This window comes from Geospiza fortis, unplaced genomic scaffold (genome assembly GCF_000277835.1).
Source record: "Geospiza fortis unplaced genomic scaffold, GeoFor_1.0 scaffold171, whole genome shotgun sequence".
NCBI lineage: Eukaryota > Metazoa > Chordata > Aves > Passeriformes > Thraupidae > Geospiza > Geospiza fortis.
In genome coordinates, this window is record NW_005054313.1 from 5,778,954 (window position 1) to 5,797,636 (window position 18,683).

The 18,683-nt window shown below is 35.6% G+C and overlaps 1 protein-coding gene across 3 annotated transcripts in view; it reads left to right on the forward strand.

The window, feature by feature from the left end:
* Window positions 1-18,683, forward strand: part of UNC13C (unc-13 homolog C) — a 133,521-nt gene that overhangs the window by 18,152 nt on the left and 96,686 nt on the right. For 2 of the 3 annotated variants that reach the window (XM_005419659.2, XM_031055882.1), the window contains 4 exons: window positions 8,398-8,420; window positions 8,946-9,010; window positions 13,142-13,214; window positions 14,467-14,472. In XM_005419659.2, the coding sequence (XP_005419716.1) occupies window positions 8,398-8,420; window positions 8,946-9,010; window positions 13,142-13,214; window positions 14,467-14,472 (167 nt within the window). The remainder of the gene's footprint in view (window positions 1-8,397; window positions 8,421-8,945; window positions 9,011-13,141; window positions 13,215-14,466; window positions 14,473-18,683) is intronic. The other variant, XM_031055883.1, reaches the window with a different exon arrangement.

An 18,683-nucleotide genomic window follows, 5' to 3' on the forward strand; every position in this document is an offset into this window, starting at 1 on the left:
GAAAGGTTGCTTTTGAAAAATTATGGCAGGAAATATAATCAGTTAGTGATGAAGATGATACATCCATCTTTTTGTCTGTGAAGAAAAAGCAAGTACTTACATTCACCAGTTACTCCAAAGCTAGGGCTTCATGAAAGGATGCTTTGTATCAGTTGCTTGCTACACATTCAGTCTGTACTTTTTCCTCACTAGTTAAGTGAGTGAAAGAAGGATTTAAAAACCTGTTTAATATATCTTCCAGAAAACATAATAGTGTTCTTCTGGCTTATTGTGTTTTAATTTTGTGGTTACAGCATTTATTTTTGTCAGGAAATCTTAGATTATAATACTGGGTCTCTTTGTAAACAGGATAGTAACCAAATAGATTGTAGAGCAGCAGTTTAATTTAGCATAGTAACTCCTGCTAAATCAGTGTGCATTACATCAGAGAAATGTATGTCACAACAACATTTGTGTAACAGTCTCAGATTTTAAAAATTCTATTGTTACCAGATGCCTTCTCCTAGAATAGCTGCACCTATTCTTTAAGCATAAAAGACAAATAAACCAACCAGGCAAACAAACCCAGACACCCCAAACAAAACCAAAAACCCAACCAAATAACAACAAACCAAAAACAAACCACGACATCCTTAATCAGTAATGTTTGGCAGAAATCCATATTTTGGCTGTTTAATAAAAACAAGTAGACAAACAAAAAAAAAAACCTCAACAAAGCAGAGTGCCCCAAACCTCTTCTGTTAGAGAACGACTTCTGTTTTTAAGAAAAGGGATTTGTTAAAACTGCTAGCCTCCTCCGTAAAAGTCTCTGCTACTCTCCTCTTCATGATAGCAGGAGGCCATTTAACACTATTTTAACTGACTTTGGAATTCATGTCTATTGATAAATATTCATGTAGTTTATCTGCTCTTTTTGAGCTTAAAGAGATTTAAAGCTGCTAGAGCTAAGAGGAAAGCTGACCATGAATGTCAGTTCCAAGGGGTTTTTATACTGGTTTTGCTGGGAAAATGAATGCAATATTATATAATCAAAAATGAAAAATATTTTTATTTCCAAAATATTTAAGCATTTTCTTTAGATCGTTGTGTTTTACAAGTGGAAGTAATACTGCATAATTTTTGAATGCAGCTTTGGGATAAAGGAATCTTGTTAAAGCATCAGGCTGAAAAAATATCTAGGCACACATTTAAAAAAATTAATGACTTGGAAAATGTGAATTCATAAATAGGCTCGAGTCTTCCTCTCATGTATTAGTGAAGTAGAATATTACAGCAGTGTGTATAAGAGATTCTCTGTTTTGCTGTCAAAGGGAAATTCTGACTACTCCCATGGGACAGGTAGCAGGTTTTTTTCTTTGTGCACATTTTCCAGGTGATCAGTGGAACACCTAGACAGTTGTCTCTCAGGAACTCTCAATAGAAGGAAACACCCATAACCTCTCCAGTTATTGATGATGCAAAATTATTGTTGATACTGCCAGAACTTTGCTAATCATGAGGATTGTTTCCTTGAGGACCTGGGAGTATTCTTCAGATGGCTTGCAAGATAAGTTTTAGTAAATCTGAAAATCAAGACCTATGGTTGTGTTGATGACAAAGCCATTTAAAAACGTCTTGGATGCTATGATAAAGGATATGGTGTGCAAAACACACAAGGATACAAGTTAGCTAGAAAAAATACCACAGAAAATACTGTAATCTGTTTTTGCTAAATTAGTAGTGGCAAAGAGCAGTCTGCTGACTGACACTCAAGTAGCTTCTCTGGAGTAGATTATTGGAGCAGCAGCGAGTGATTTGTCAATGCTGTCAGAGGCCCATAAACTATGGATAGCTCTGGGTATCACCAGAGCAGCTGCAGCGTCACCAAAGGAATTCTTGTCCTTCAGCTGCATATATACCAAGATGGAATAAGGACAGACAGATGTGATGGATGTACTACTATTGAATATAAAAATGAACCAGGAGAGAGGAATATTTATAAAATGCACTTTTAAATCTTATCCTGTAGCTCTTCCTGTTTCATTTTGTACAAACAGGATGGAACTGGTGCTCCTCTGAATCCATAAGACAAGGAGGGTACTGCAAACATAAAGTAGGGGAATTTTCCTTAGGAACTTTTAAAAACATGTTGGGTGAAATTTTCTTTTTCTAAAAAACCGTGAATGTAAAGGACAAGGAGACATGCCTTTTTCTATTAGCTATAAAAAGGGATTGAGGGTTTCAGAAGGATTTATACGTGTCCTATCAAGCAAAAAAAGTCCAAAAGTACCAAAAGCCATCCTTTGAATTCCAGTGTACCAGTCTATAGTTCTTAACATCTGTGTCTCTCTTTGGTGTTTAGGCATAATTATTTCAACTTATTATTTCAAGCAGAGCCAAAACTGTAATTTGATTTTGAGATTACCTATATCATAAAAGATGACAGTAAATAACAATTTTTAAGTGTTTAATGCTAATCATATTATTTCAAATATTGTTCTTCTCTTGTATCTGTTAAGCTAGTTTCTTATCAACAGAAGAAAATCTGATAACTTTGTCTTATCTCAGTAAATGTTATTAGCTTGATGTCATCTTTTTATTTTGTATGTGATTATACATTGACTCATATTTTCTTTCATTGCCGTAAGTCTTGAAATTAGCTTAGCTAATCTAAATTTTTTAGCCTTCTAGTTTGGGGGTTCTGAATGTTTGTAATGTTTGAAGTGTTAGAGATTGTTTTAAATAGTTCCTAAACCTTATCTCAGAAGTGGAAACAACTCCACAGAAGAAGAAACAACTTCATGCCAACAGCAGCTATGAATATTATACCCTGTGAAATATGTGACTGTTGCTCAGACACTACATTCTGATCCTAGCTGTACATGTTATTCTTGCTCTTTAAGAGTACTATATTTATATGACTTATGAATGTGTCACCATTAGCATTTTATTTTACAACAGGGGTACACTTTTGAAGCAAGTCTTTGTCTTCCCAATTCACCACATTTGCTTTGATCACTGGAATGGCTGAGTGGGATCTATGTGTTTTACTGATGCAACCAAGCCAGATGTTGCTCTTCAAGATCACATCTGATGTGCTCAGCAGCTCAGCAGCTAATGGGCTTTCAGTCATCAGGGCCAAAAATAGAAGCAGTATGAAGTAAATGCCCCAAAACATTTTTGCTGTGAGCACTTGTGTCTTTGTCACCAACTGCTTTGACCTTCTGATCCGCTCTTATGGCACTCAGCTCTTTGCTACTGCCCTCGTGTTCTCTGTGGCCCAGGGTGGACAGCAGCTCACCCCTCTGTCCCAGGCTGCCGCCGAACATCCCAGCCCTGCTGTCCCTTCTGTCTAAGCTGTCAGGATAAACCAGATTGCTTGTCTCAGTGCAGTCCTCGTGTTCAATGCAAGGAACATGGTATTTGTTTGTTAGAGTCCAGAGGAACTACTCTCACATTTGTTCTCCAACCACCGGGCTGTTTGCTTGGATTTCTTTGGAAGTAATTGACTTCAGCTTGCAACTCAGACCATGATTCATTTGTGGCATTGTTAGCTTTGTGATGCCGAAAGATTTGCAATAATCAATTATCTGTTTGTTTTCACAGCAAATAATTGATTACTTGGTTGCATGTACTGTTATCACATGTATTGAGGGAAATGAAATATATCTTTTCATCCTTTTTGGATAATGTATGCCTTATCATTTTAATGCTTTCTGGGGTGAGAAGCGAGTGCTTAAAATGCATGCTGACTTTTTACTTCCTACCATCACTCTAACAAGCCAGAGATTGTCAAGAGAGCCCAGTCTTTAAGAGAATGGTAGTTTTTTGAGCTCACCACATTCTGTAATCAAACAATTCTCATGAGAGCCTATAACTTACTGTTTTAGAGATAAGTTCTAGAATTTGGTAGAAGCATCTACTAGCTGTTGAAAAACAGTAGAAAACAAAGCCATTAGAAGTCTAATGGGACTCAATTTCTAAACACCAGAGATGTTTTTAAAGCATGTCCTTTTGTTTCAGATTTGCAGACCACTTTATTAATAGAGACACAAATGCAGTTTTCATCCTCACCAAACTGACCTCCTGTTTTGACTCTCCATGTATCCGCTAGTAATTTTTCTACATCACTGCTAGTAAAATGCTAGCAGCAATTCTTGTATTTCTCCTGTCAACCAAGCTTTATTCAAGTTTGACCTTCTCTTTGTCAGACAAGCATCACTCATCTCTTATGATGTGCTAGCTTTAATATTATCTTTCAAGCGTTATACGCAATCTCCCTAGAATAAGCTTCAGCAATACAATATCCTCTGGGCTTACACAGTGTAATGTTCTGTTCTCTAGTGGCAACAATAGCTTCTGGGTGCAGGATTTATTATTTTAGCATGGCTTAATTTGTGTCATTGTTTTGGCCAATCTACTTCTTTAATGTCCTGCTTCTATTCAAACCTGGTTTTCATCTTTTATTTCCCTTTCTTGGTAATAGATGCTAATTAAAATTGTCCATCTCAGACTTGAAACTACTTCTGACTGTGGGTACTTTACACATGTTATTTTCATGGAACAGTTGTATTGTTATCTAATTCCAGCAAGTATTTTGTCTGAAGGCTTTGCTTCCAGGAACAACATAATTATCAGTCAGTTTGACATTCTTGCAGACATTTTTCAGAATTAAATATTGAAATGGTACTTTGAGAGAATAATGACCTTAAATCTTTTTCCTATTTGGTGTTGTGCCATAATGCACTCTTACAAGAGTGGAAAATCAATGTTTTGATTAATTTTGATCCTAGAATTTCCTAACAGTTTAGATTTTTAGAACCTTATTACAGTTCTTGTGCTATGGCGTGGAGTGGAGAACTGAATTTTTGCAGTCATTAAAGAAAGGGGAGAGTGTTGGGACATTGTTCTGCTGCTCAGGAAAGTGCAGAAGTGAAATAATGACACAAGACTTTTGAAGGAGGGTTATGACTGGGGAGCAGAATCACCTGAACCTCTTTGATGGAAATACCTCTGCTGACTGATAGAGCCAGTTGTATTTCTGATGGTGTCACAAGCTAAAAAAGCAAAGGTCTGTCCTGACTTCCATATCTTAATTACTAATATACCTTTCATGCTTGGAAACTGTCTTTTCAGCATCCTTTATAGATTTGTTTTTTCCTCACAAAATTGGGTATAGAAGCTGGTTGTCTTGCATGATTAATTTCTATTTTGTGTACGAAGTTACAGGTGACAACATTGCTAATAGAATGAATAAACTGGACCATGACTGAAAACTGAAAACAGTTGATAAAAATGTTAAGTTAAACTTTTCTCAGATCTGTTAATTTTAATTCCAAGATTGAATAGCTATTTTGCAGTATTAATAAACACTTGTTGGAAATTTTACTTAGCCTACATTTAAACTGGTAGGTGGATAGAAAATAACCAGGGGGCTTTTTTGAGGGTATCAAAAAAATGACAAGACCCTCTCACTTCATTCCCCAGCCATATGTAAACTATTTTCAACAGGAGCCAAGATTTAGTGGCTATGCTGAGAATTATACAGCTTTTTAATACCTAGAACTTATTAAAGTAAACTTAAAGACTAATTTTATCTAATTTCCTGCTTAGTTATCTAATTAAATGTAATTGACTGCCTTAAAAAATAAAAAGGGCTTGTGCGCACTTTCCTTTTGCCTTCAATATTTGACATCAGTAAAAATAATTTTCAGTAGTATGCAGATAGATGACCACCCTGCTCTTCATCATTCTACTACACAGGTTTGTAAATATCAATGTGGACTGCACTGAGCTGAAATAGCACAATTAAGGAGCAAAAGGATTTTTCCTATAATCCTAGTAAAAATACCTTCCTCTTATGTACAATGGCCTGTGGTATAAAGGCACAATCTGAAGGCTATTACTGGTATTTCATAATGTAATGAATTTTCAATTAAAATGTAAGGAGAAACAACTAATTAAAATAAGAAGGGTTAACTATAAGAACCAGTATTTCCACTGCTCCTAGGTGCACTCATTACTTGTTTAGGTTAGTATTTTGACTGCGTGGATGACAGAAGTGAGTTACATGAAGATAAACTCTTTTAAGTAAATCATTGTCATTCAGCAGTATAATCTGAGATGTCTAGCCTTGAATCCCTGATTTGAAAATACATTCAGTGGTCTCTTACATAATCACAGTTCATTTCTTATCTACATCAAGGAATGTTGCTGTCTGTTCTGGTAGCCTAACGACTACTAAAGTGAATTGCTTGGTGACTCTGTACACTTCTCGATTTGGTGCTCTCATACATGCAGAAAACACTTCCAGTTCAGATTATTTCACTCATGGTGAGTTCAGAAGAAGCAGTAAACAATGAAGTTTTCAAACTAATTTTGTCTCTGAAGATGCATTCATTTGTTACAAAGAAGAGATGTTCTTAAGATCTCTTTTTTGGGAAATTTGCGTCACTTGTCTGCTTTATGCAATTTCTATTGAGAAAAGAGACCATTAGATGGGTGCATTTTTCTTTGTATGTAGTGACTGCCAAGAAAAGCAAGTTAAACCAAAAACATACCTTTCCTTCTTCCTAATTTTGATTGTCACTCCTTACTAAATTTAGGCAAAATTAGGTCCCAGTAAAGGAAATGTAGTGAAATTAGAGTAAGTTGGCTGAAACCAAGACAGGGAAAGAAAATTTTACATATCTGTCTATCTCTCATGCTCTGAAAAAATCCATTTTATGTAGAAGACAAGTCTCAACAATTTTTAATATAAATTTTTTTAAAGTGAATTAAACATATAATGCATGTGATTCTTTAGGCATCTGATATCAAAGTGTCTGCCAACTGTTTAAGAATTGCATTCCACATAAATAAGACAGATTTGTTCTGTGCCTTTGTATGTCAGTATTACCAGTTTTGCTATGATGAGATATTCTAAAAGAAGGTGCAGGTTGCATGAAAAGATTGTGTGAGGCTTCTAAAATTACAAGTAGCGTCTTGCTTAAAACTTCCCTCAGTCCCCAGATTTTTCTTTGCCTTTGGACTCTTCCTTTTTTACAAGTTGGAGAATGGATGCCTCTGTCTCTCCTACCCTGTTGCTAAGTGCTGTCATGACTTTCCTCTCATTGATGTCCAGATGCTGCTCCAGCCCTCTGGGTTTAATTCCTCTTTTCTTTAGGCCTCAGAAAAGCACACCCCACCCTGTTGCCATGGCCAGCCCAGCTTACAGTCACCTATTTCCTCTTGGTTCTGCTTTCACCCTGCTTATGAAGTGCTATAATAATATTGGAGTTGGGAAGTTAGATCTTATGGTTGTCCAAATATTCTTTATATGCTTGAAAGTGTAGCCAATACTATCTGATATTGTGAGACAAATCCATTTCACAAATAATTTTTTTTAAAAAATAGAATATTTCAGGAGTAAGCTCATTTTCATAAATCTAGTCAGTCAAATGCTTTGATCATGTAAGCTGCCTCTAACATTAGTGGCAGAATAGAGCATTTTAGTTCCCTGATTGTCACTTCTGTACTCTATGCAATTTACAGTTGCCAGTATATTTTGGATATATGTGTTTGAATGTCATTTTTCCTGTATATAAACTGGTTTAAAAATTAAATGTGGCACATGTTTAAGGTGTAAATTGTTATTTTGTGATGTACATAACCTGAGATATCTCTGAACATCTCAAGAATATCCAAACGATTTAAAGGGTCCTTGAGCACTCCCTCTGGGGAGGTGGGAAGATCAGTAAGGTGACAATTAAAACAATGCTGTTTCATGTATGCACTGTACTATAAAGTGCAAATGTGACAAGACAATAAAATGAGGGTAGTTTTTTCTGTCAGCAAATATTTTCTGTCTGATTGTAAATTTTCACTTTGTGCGCTTGCATTAAGCAATTTAGAATGATATATATATATGAAATAGCTTTCACAATTGTAGTTCTGTTAGTATTTGGGGAGTAATTTCTGTCATTTTATGAGTAGCTGTGATAGAATAGTTACAGTCCAGGAGCTGGGCTGCGGAGTGTGGTCTTTATATCCTTAGAAAGACTTGTCTTTTCCTTGAAAATAGAGCATTATTTATTTGAACATTGCAATTATATTAAATACATATTCATTATTATTAAAAGTACATTTTTAAAAAAGCAATAAAATTTAAAATCGCATGGAGATGGGGTATAGTATGTGAAATATATGCTGTCCACACTGTCCTTCATGAGTGGAAGGTCTTCTTATCTACCAAGAACATCTTTTTGTTTAAAATGTGGTGACAGTGATCTCACCCCAGTTATATGGCTAAGCACAGGTGTTATTTGGATTCTGGTCTACATTAACAGATTAAAACACTGACAGATTTTATAGCATGATATTTTTTTCATAGACTGGTTTTTCTAACCTATATTCACCTTCTTCCCAATTCTCTTTCAGACAGCGGTTCTGTGGATGAAAAGGTTTAAAATCACCTATTTGCTATAGGGATCATGTATTTTGTTGATGTTTGTTTGTGACTTATTTGACCTGTTTTGTTCCATCATTTTAGTTGTGAAATCTGCATGGTTTTTCCCAGCTTTCCACTCTTTTGTTCTCCTTTGACTGTATTGCAAATGTGTTGCATTTATATACAGGGTAACCCTCACTGTTGTGCTTACCATAACTGCCAACACAGGGGTCTGCTACTGTCAAACGTGATTCTGATTTTTGCCTTAATTATCACCTACCCTGCATTCACTATAGGATTTAAAGGGCAACAGTATTTGGGAAGCAATATCTTACCTTCCCATTGGTTCTTCCACTGTGTGTCACTAAATGCTGAATGCTATCAAAATGTTTCCCAAAGGAACAATTAGTCTAGCTTTGGCCTGGAGCTGACCCTGCTGAACATTTTCATATGTCTTACATGTTTGATGCAGTTAAATTCTGTCCAAAACTTACTAAAAGCAACCAAGTAACTGTACTTTTTTTGATCTCTATTAAAGGCTCAGTTAGTAAGTGCAGGTTCCTTGGATGCTTCCAAGCTTTATGCAGTCCAAGCATTCGCTGGGTAAGTAAAAATATAATTGAGAATTTTTTTATTTGTATCTGCAGATTATTCTTACAGCATTATTGTATTTTTCCTAAGCTTTCTGTTTTAAGAAATTGTATTATTAAAAGGATGATAGTTTCATTATGTATGTCTTCCCCTTTTAATTTTTAAAAATTCATTATTTTCTGAGAAATTAATAGGACAATTCCAATGGTGAGATCAGTTAGATAAGAGATTTTACCTCTTTGCATATAAAATAAGTGTCCTTTAAAGCTATATTCCAATTTTGTCTTTGTTCTGGTAGATGCATAGTACTGCAATTCTAGCAATATAATATCACTCTAGTACTTGAAATTAAAAAGTCAAGGGAAAAGATCTTGCAGTGGCTGAGAGTGAATATGGAAGAAACTGGTACATTTTGTTTTGTTGTCTCCAAACGAAGTTATTGTGCATCCAGTTCAAGAGTTTCCTTCCTATTTTGAATACTTCCTTATTATTCAATCTGGAAAGGTAAAGAAATAAATGCCTTTGGTAAAATTTATCAGTTATATTAATTACCTAATTAAAAGGGGTGTTATCCTCTTGCTGGTGCACTCTGTAAGTACTTTTTAACGGTAATTACAATTTATTACAAAGACAAGGTGATGAGATTAAATTAATCATTAATCTTCAGCTTTTATGTCTGAAATTATATACAATTGACACTATGAAGTTTTTCCTGTTTAGATTCCTATTTTGAGCAGAGGTGGGTGTCACTAAAAGGTAGTTATGGCATTAATTTGCTTAATATTATGCACATGCTTCTATGGGAAATGTACTTAGGGTAACATTTGTACTTATTGCTAAGCTTTAAACAAATTTATTATGAGTAAGTGATCTACAGCTCTTTAGTAGTGTAGGTAGTTCCCATATAGTTTGTCATACCTCAAAGTGTTGTATTCCTGCCCTTTGCAACTCCTAGAACCTTCAGAGCTGCTGTAAGAGTGTGAGGACATTGTGCAGGATTAGTCACCAAATGCAAAACAGAGGAGAAACAGTTTAACACCTGGTTATTGTGTAGTTTAGGACAGAATTTTGTAAGCAGACTCTGAATGCAGGTACTGACAGTCAGGTATTGTATCTGTGCCTGTAGGAAGCTGCACATGACCATACTGTTTTGCTGTATGTACTACTTTCCCTAACCAGTTGCTTAATTACAGTTTCTTAATAAATGTAGACCTTTAAAAGGTAATGTGGAATTCCTAATATTTTGTGGTTTTCACACCAAAAGCAATCTCATAGGTGTAAGGAGAATTTTTGCCACTGACAAGGACTATACAGACTGAAGCTGCTCTTTTTATGCCCTCTGTTCCATTCACAAATGAATAAATTCAAATATTGAATCCTCTGAGAATAACCTGTGTCAATCCCTTGTGCAGACACCCTGTTACCACTGCATAGGACTACCTTAAATGACAGTAGCTCAATAACAGCTCATGTTTTTAGATGAAACCTTACTTCTTTTGCTGACAAAGTTTAGACCTGTCCTTTCCTTGTTTTGCTGTCCACAGTATCTTTATTCAAGCCTCTGTTTTTCTAGGCGTCCTTAAAAACAGTTATGCAATTTTCATTTAACTTCTCATTCAGGCAAAGAATGCTATCATTTCAAAGACATTTGTGGCTCTGTTTTAATCACACTTCCCACTCTACTCCTTCATGCAAAAACTAATGCTAATTTCTAGGATCCCTCAGTCTTTTTACTGCCAGCACAACTGACTGCAGTTAGCTCTGACTCCTTCTTCCTTACTCTCTCCAAAAGATTTTGCTATTTGAAGTGAGGGAGAAGATTTCTTCCCTCACAACCATTGTTACCACGCTTTATCTCTGCAAAAATACCCCAGCTCTTAGCTCTCTGTCATAGCACAGTGCTGTGACCCCACTTCATGCACCAGCACCTCCAAGTCCACGGCAGGGACTGCAGCTCTCCATTCTCTGCAATAATCTTCCCTTGGTCACATGAAATGAGAGAGCAGCCATGACAAGAAAGTAAAGGCAAAGACCAAAGACAGTATTTCTGGGGCTTCTCATGCAACTTCTCTGTTAAGAGACAGAAACACCACCTTTCCTGGTTTTTCCATACCAGTATCACATAATAACATCTTCCTTTTATTTTTCTTCACTTTCTTGAAGATGAGGCACTTTAGAGCTCATTATTGCCATATTTTTAAAAGTGAAAGTAGGTCAGCTGGAGTTCTCATCATGTATATGGATCCTGGGTAGTACTGTTTTACTTTTTCCAGAGACTTGCTCTTGTATTAATTTACTGCTTCCTAATGAGCAGTCAGAGACTGATAATTTTACCACATGGCCTAATCCCTTCTGAAATTCACTAACGATACACAGATGGTGCTGCATGCAGATGATTACTCCTTCAGTGGCATCATCTCTATGGTAAATCAAATTTATTTTTCTTGAATTCTCTGACAAATTCAAATAGATTACTGTTAGGCAGAATATTTCCAGAAGCACCAAAAAATAGTCAGTATGATGGGGTTTTTTTCCATGCCTTTAATGATAACTTTTATCAAATTATTATGATTACACTTCATCATCTTCTATGTCAAGTTATTGTTGGGTTATAATTGGAAGTAGGGAGGGGAGTAGACAATTCAATGTATAACCTACATTAACATGAAAATTTTTTCCCTTGCTATGTTATTTCTTAATGATGACTAAAAGGAGTTTAGTAAGAGCCTCTATTTTAGTCATATTTTTATGTTATAGAGCAGAATAATTGATGGAAATCTTTTTACAGATATTGCCTCTGTGTGAGCATAAGAATGCCTTATACACGATAAGTTTTATTTACTGCTGATGGAACTGCTCCTGAGTAGCAAAAAGCCCTGAGTTTATTTCTTGGTCTCTGTACATTTACTTTTCACAACCTCAGAAATGTTATTTTATTTCTATCACACTTTTGCTGGGTTTGTAAGTATGTCTGGAAGCTGCAATTTGGGTCTACTTTGATCTTTATGTTATTGAAAAAAAATTCTAGTATCACAACCTGGCACAGAAAAATGGTTGTGGGAAAATATAAAGGAATTGCATAAAGAGACTATATGAATTCTTTCCTTTTCTTAGAGAATGGTGTGAGTGCATCAGAAGGAACTGAAAAATTCTTCACTGATTTTAGTTATATCTCTTTTCACATAATAATTATAATAGGTGTAAATAAACTTAGGGCTTTCAGATGATAAACTCTTTGTAGTGAATGCAGTTTTTATATACACAGAGATAGAAATATAAGAACTGAAAAAGTATCTGAGGCAGTGCCAACAAAGGACCTTGCAGAGGAACATGTTAGGTCTTGAAAAATCTGATATCCTAGCTTCTCTGAGAATTTCCAAGTATCTCTGAATTAGAACTGACAAGGTATATGGAGATCTTCCAAAACCCTCTGTGGAAAAAGTTCAGGAAGATACCTGTGTTAATTGTTTGGAAAAGTCAGAGAGAATGAGGCCAATTTGTTATCCAGATCAATATGTATTCTTTTAAATTCTGTTGGTGTGTCAGCCTTTTATTCTTTGAAGTGACTCTAAGTTGCCCTTTGTTGTTGTTTCCAAGTTCTGTGTGAGATATAACTGGGGTTTAATTGTGTGCTCAATTATAAAGCTCAAACTAGGCAAGAGTAAAATAATGATGGTCACCATGGAATTATTTTAAAATGTGAGAAGTTCTGTTTTCCACAGTTGCATGGAGTTATTTGAGATGTGATTATGTATTTAGCTAGATATTTTAAACTTTGTATCAAATTTAATACAACAATAGTCATTGACATCAATGATGTTCAATATGTAATGTTAGGCTGCATCTGAACTACCAGATATACAAGAACTTATGATGGAAAGCTTTTCTTATAATTTCTAACTCAATGGTAAAGAAGTTTTAGGAGGTATTAAGCAACATTTTAGCTACTCTGCTTTGGGTGAATGCCAGAAGAAAAAGCACCAAGAAGACTTGCACTGGTTATTCAGTTGGAGCACATGCCTTTGGCTGATAACTGCTAATTTTGATTTTTAACTGTAAATAGAGATACTATAGGCAGTTCTTAAGGATGTAGTCTTATAAGCTCCATGTTTTTATTTTCTTCTTTGCTTTTTTATTTTTCAGTCGTGGACTGTATGGAATTGACAGCATGCCAGACCTACGAAGAAAGAAATCTTTTCCCATTGTTCGAGATGTGGTGAGTAACTTCTGAAATTGTTGATTCATTTGCCAGTTGTGCAGGTCTTTCTTGTAATTACTATTGTGCATCAGAATGCCAGTTTGCAACAATTGTTTTATGGAAAAAAGGAGTCTTGAGAGAATGGATTGAGGGCAGTAAAAGTCAATGAGGCAGTTGTTACAATATACTAGATAAGTCTGAATATCTCATTGGATATTTAGGTATTACTGGTGTAATCAAGAAATGTGCATTTCATGCAATAAAAAGCTACTCATTTTCACAAAGATGTTATTGTTTGGGATATTGTTTCACTTGATATATTTTGATACTGAAAGAGAGAGAAAGTTCCTTTTTAAAAAGCAGCCCTTTTCACTGTTAATATTTTAAAGATTTATACATACTTTAGTTACAAGGTGAGGTAATCAGGATTTTTAACAGTCATTGTAAACAATAATTTAAGAAAAGAAATTTCAGTGGAAAAGAATGGCAGTTCCTTTGAGAATGGCAGCTCCTCTGACTTCCAGTCTAAACAAGATTAAGAAGAGTCTCTCTGCCCCAAAGAATTTCAAGTGCTATTCACATTTCTCTTTTTCTGTAGTATAGAATTCATAATTCAATAAAATACATATTTAGTCTCTGATGATGGTGAGCTCCCAAACCAATTTCTCACTACAAAGAAGTGATTGGGTGTTAGGTTAAGTAAATGATTGCTGTTATTGTCATTAAAAGATCAGCCTTTGTCTATTATTGCTCAATGTTTTCTCAATTTCTGTGTTCAGTTACTCTGTGCTGATCTGCCACACTGTCTGAGCAGTCAAAAAGAAAAAGCACAGCAACCATTTTAGAGTAGAATTGCTTCTGAAATTGATGAGAAATTACACTGCACAGCATAGTAGAGCCTGCATTCATTAAACCATCTTTTTGACAGCAGCCAGTCTGCTATTATTTGTATTAAATGAGTATAATCTATTGTCCTGCTATGATTCTTTAAGGCATGTTAAATGGCACTCTGCTTTGTTCTTAATTGTTGGAAGTGCTTACAGAAAGGTATAGCTCAGTATACATTAAGACATGAAAATAAATGTAAATGATCCTTTCTTATGCTTACTTATGACTGTTTCAGAAAAACAGAAATAATACTGTTAGAAATGAGTGCTAGACTCTTTTGATGCTGACTAAAATAAATATAATTTATTTTCTTCGTTGTGCAATGAATCTGACAAATTAATACTCTCTATAATTTCTTTCCTATCTTGTCTGGATTTTTAAGGCTATGGTAAGTACTTCTATATTTATAAATGTTCTGAAATGACCATAGTAGCTGTTACAGATTGCATTAATATCGTGTTTTATTATGACCTTCTATTGGAAAGTTAAAATTATTTTACGACCAAGAATTTAATCATAAGGAAAGTGATGCCTTATGTGAATGTGTTCTCCTCTGCATCATGTATACCAAAATTGATGGAAGAAGTTTATGTTAAAAAGTTGTCAGTATATTCCAAATATCTTTCCTGATGATAGAAGCACAAAGTTTAGGTCTCAATCATGAAGCTTCCCCTGTGGTATTAGAAAGTCTTAGACACCTAGAGAAAGAGAAGTTCGAAGTGTTCCCTACTTTTAAATTCTCTTGTATCAATCAGTTTTATTTTTTCTTATTTTCCTAGTCCCTCTGCACTTCCAGTTTCACTCCATGATTTTCATGCTTTCAGCATTGTATCTCAATACAATGTTTGTCAAAATTCCGTATGTTTTCTTAAGATGGTATCTATAACTCCCATTTGTTTTCATGAATTCACATTTTGAAAAAATCCAGTTTTCAACACAGAAGCATAGAATATGTTGAGGTGAAAGAGACCCACAAGGATCATCAAGTCCATCTCCCAGGCCTGCATAGGACCATCAGGCTGATACTGTGACCACTGCCCTGGGGAGCAGTTCTGGTACCCAACCACCCTCTGGAGGAAAAACCTTTCCCTGATACCCAGCCGAAACCACGCCCCTGACACAACTTTAGGGCTTTCCCTTGTGTCCTGTCACTGTCACCAAGGATCAGAGATCAGTTCCTGTCCCTCCCCTTCCCCTCACAAGGAAGCTGTACCTACAGTGAGGTCTCCCCTCAATCTCCTCCAGGCTGAACAAACCCAGTGCCCTCAGCTGCTCCTCACAGGGCTTCACCTCCAGACCCTCCACCACCTTCACTGCCCTCCTTTGGATGCATTCTTCCTCCTAAACCAATGAAAAGTTTTTGTATGCTAATGCATTGGGAGTCTCTGCTTATTTTAGATTCAGTCATTAGAGAGGATAAGGCAGTGAAAATCCACCTGCAGGAATAGTTCTGTTTGCTGCAGTCATGGGTCATTATTAGACTTCTGGCAGAGCGTATCTGGTACAGGAGAGAGAGAGAGAGAGTGCAAGGAGAAGTGATGGTTCAAGTGCAGTAACAATACAGAGAGCATGAACAGATCTGTTTACTGTGGAGCCAGGAAAACGAGTCCAGTACACTTGCTGATGGAACTGCTATAACTTCTGCTTTTGAAAAAATGTATTCTCTTTTGGATTCTTTAGAGCTTGAGTTGAGATGAGAACAACCAGGGAGAAAAATAATAATTATAGTGGAGGTTAGAAGTTTTTATCTCAGTGGCCAAATAGGTGTGGTGATCTGCCCAGCCACAGAGAAAGGTAGCTCTATTTTACTGCCTTTGCTTCTGTTAATGCTAGTCATCATTTTGAATGTTATGAAGATTCTAGAAAATTCTTGTGTTTATTAAATTTAAAGGTGATTTTATACTGTGTAATCACTGTAATCAGGCAGTTTCTTCTTTTGATCAATCAAGACTGTATTGCTCCCTAACTTTATTATTTGATTATAAGAACATAAGAATAATTTGTGAATCTTTGCTGCTGTTGTAAAGCAGTCTGTCGAAGTGAACACACCAGATGAAACAACCGCTTGTTTCAGCTAAAATGATAATGCACTGAAAAATTTTCTGTAAGTGTCTCCGTGATAAAAACATTTATAGAGGCTGGAATTCAAATATGGTAATTTAAAGATTCATATAAAGAAGATATTCATTTAAATTGCAGATGTCATATTCTCTAGTTTTGTCTGTTGTCAGCTAAATACCTGGACTGTTTTACATTATTTCTGCTATCAGCAGTCCATTTTCTTAACTCCTTTAATCACTGATAGGCAAATTCAGTTATATTCCTAATAAAAATATTCATACATTAAATAGATAAATCATAACATAGTAAGTATTTGTATATTTGTGAGGGCTTTTTTAAGTCTACTAAATGGAAATCATAACAATATAATTATCTTTGAGGCTGGACAGATCATGCTTTTTTGTCTTTGCTACAGATATGAAGAAAAAGCAGATGATGACTGTTATGTCCAGTAATGATTGTGTAGTGGAGCTGAATTGTCTTTTTTTCTTAATCTTCTTTCTGGGCTCAATACTGCAGTTCTATTGAGTATTTGAGTATTAGACATCAACCTTTTTGACAGAAAAATTGTGGGGCAGGGCTAAGTAATTTCCCTCACTACCTTACTTCCTCTCCAGTTATTTTGTCTTCCTTCCTACCCCCTCCACCCCAGCACCCCAAGAAATGGTACAAATCTATCTTCCAAAATAATAAAGTTGATATCCTTAGAGTGATATACCTGTAGTTGCTCAAAAAGAAATAGTTCTGAAACTGTGCATATTTTAAATGATGTAAACAGTGAAATTTTTGTCACATTCATCTCTAATGAGTAACTTTTACATCATATAAAATATAATATCAGCATTTCTAAAGTGATGAAAAATGGTTTGTCTGCAACTTTTTTTTTCCTGCTGATAGCAGTGTGTAGGTTTTTTTTAAAGGAAAAAAGGAAATATGATGAAGAAAATTGAAACCCTCTGTAAAACCAGACAAATGAGGACTGCATGGCACAGCCAGCAGTCATGAACAGTTACATGAGCCTGACTGTTTGCTCCTCTGGCTGTTTCAGCTGTGCAAGACACAGTTTGCCTATTCCATTGTGATAGGAGACTTCTTCTCTTTTTTTTCCCCTCAACACTATTGATCATTTAACATGTAATTGTAGCTTGAATCCAATTTGCTTTTACTTACAGTTACCATTTTTCAATGTTTTTGCTAGAACGACTTCTAATTATATTAATTTATTTATTTAAGCTGCTAAGGCAAATTTGGAGATAATAAATTAGACAGTGTAGATACAAGTTATTAGGTAGTCTAGAAGGCCTTGAGCATAAAGGGGACTAATTTGTTTTAAATCCTGTATTAGAGAGTTTCAAAACAAATTAAAAATTAAATAGACAATGGTCTGCTTTATAATCTCTTATTGTTTGGAGGTTTTGCTAGGATTTTTGTTGTGACAATTTTTTTCATATATTCATAATTCAGCAACACATAAAGTCCTTATGCTCTGAAAGTCAAATTTTTACCTAAGGAAAGACATGAAGTAGAATCTGGACATCAGTTTGAGAGGGTACACAAGTATAAACTGCTGACCAGTTCTGTGTCCTGTTAAGGGAGAGGTGTGAAACACTGCAGGATCCTGTTGCTCTCCATATTCTTTTGATGCTCTGACGTTTGGGACTTGCTGGAAGTTCCAGCTGATGAGCTGCACTTCCCTTTCTTTCTTGCTGCTGCTTGAAAACAGAGAGGCAATAGGGGAAGAAGTTTTCTTGTTGTGTTCATAACCTGTCACCTTGTTTCCCATAGATAAATCTGGCAGCTTTTCCCCCTTTCTCTTTCCAAAATGCTCACTCCTCCTTGTTTCATTCCATACTTAAGAAGTGACACTGCTATGTGTTCATCATGTGCTTCATGATGTTGAATTACCACCAACTTCAGTGTTTTAGAGCAGAAGCATTTTATGGGCTTTTTCTTCTAGATGTAGCTTGTTCTGACAGTGATACGTAAATGGAAATAATCCTTGTGGGTTTTTTCACTAAAATCTCTGTAAATTTAATCCATATGACTTTTAAATTTACAGTTTTATCACAAATCCCTCTAGATATCACTCTCGTCCAACATGACAAACACTTTATTGAGAACACCCTAATTATCTGTTTCCTATTAGGTTTTGTTATTTTATATAGGGCACTGTGCTATAATTTTGGACACATTTCTGATTAAGAAGAAAATAGTAAAGATCCATGATGCCAAGGGCACCCCTTGGGAGAACTGGGCTTGAAGGACACATGACAGGGTCAAAATTGCTTCCCCATTTTTTTCCTCACAGGAAATAGTATCTGTTTATTGACTTACAAGGATAGCATGAAACTGCAGTTCTGCTGGCTCATGTTTTTTGATATTGTTGGAGGACAGAACACAGCAGCAGTCATTGCCCTATATTTGAGGTTAATGTTCTTATGCCCTTTGTGCTCCTGTCCTGACAAGTTGCTCACATTCCTCTATTGCTTGGCATGGCCAGGATTGTGCAACTGAGACCTAGAAGGGTCTTTCTAAGAC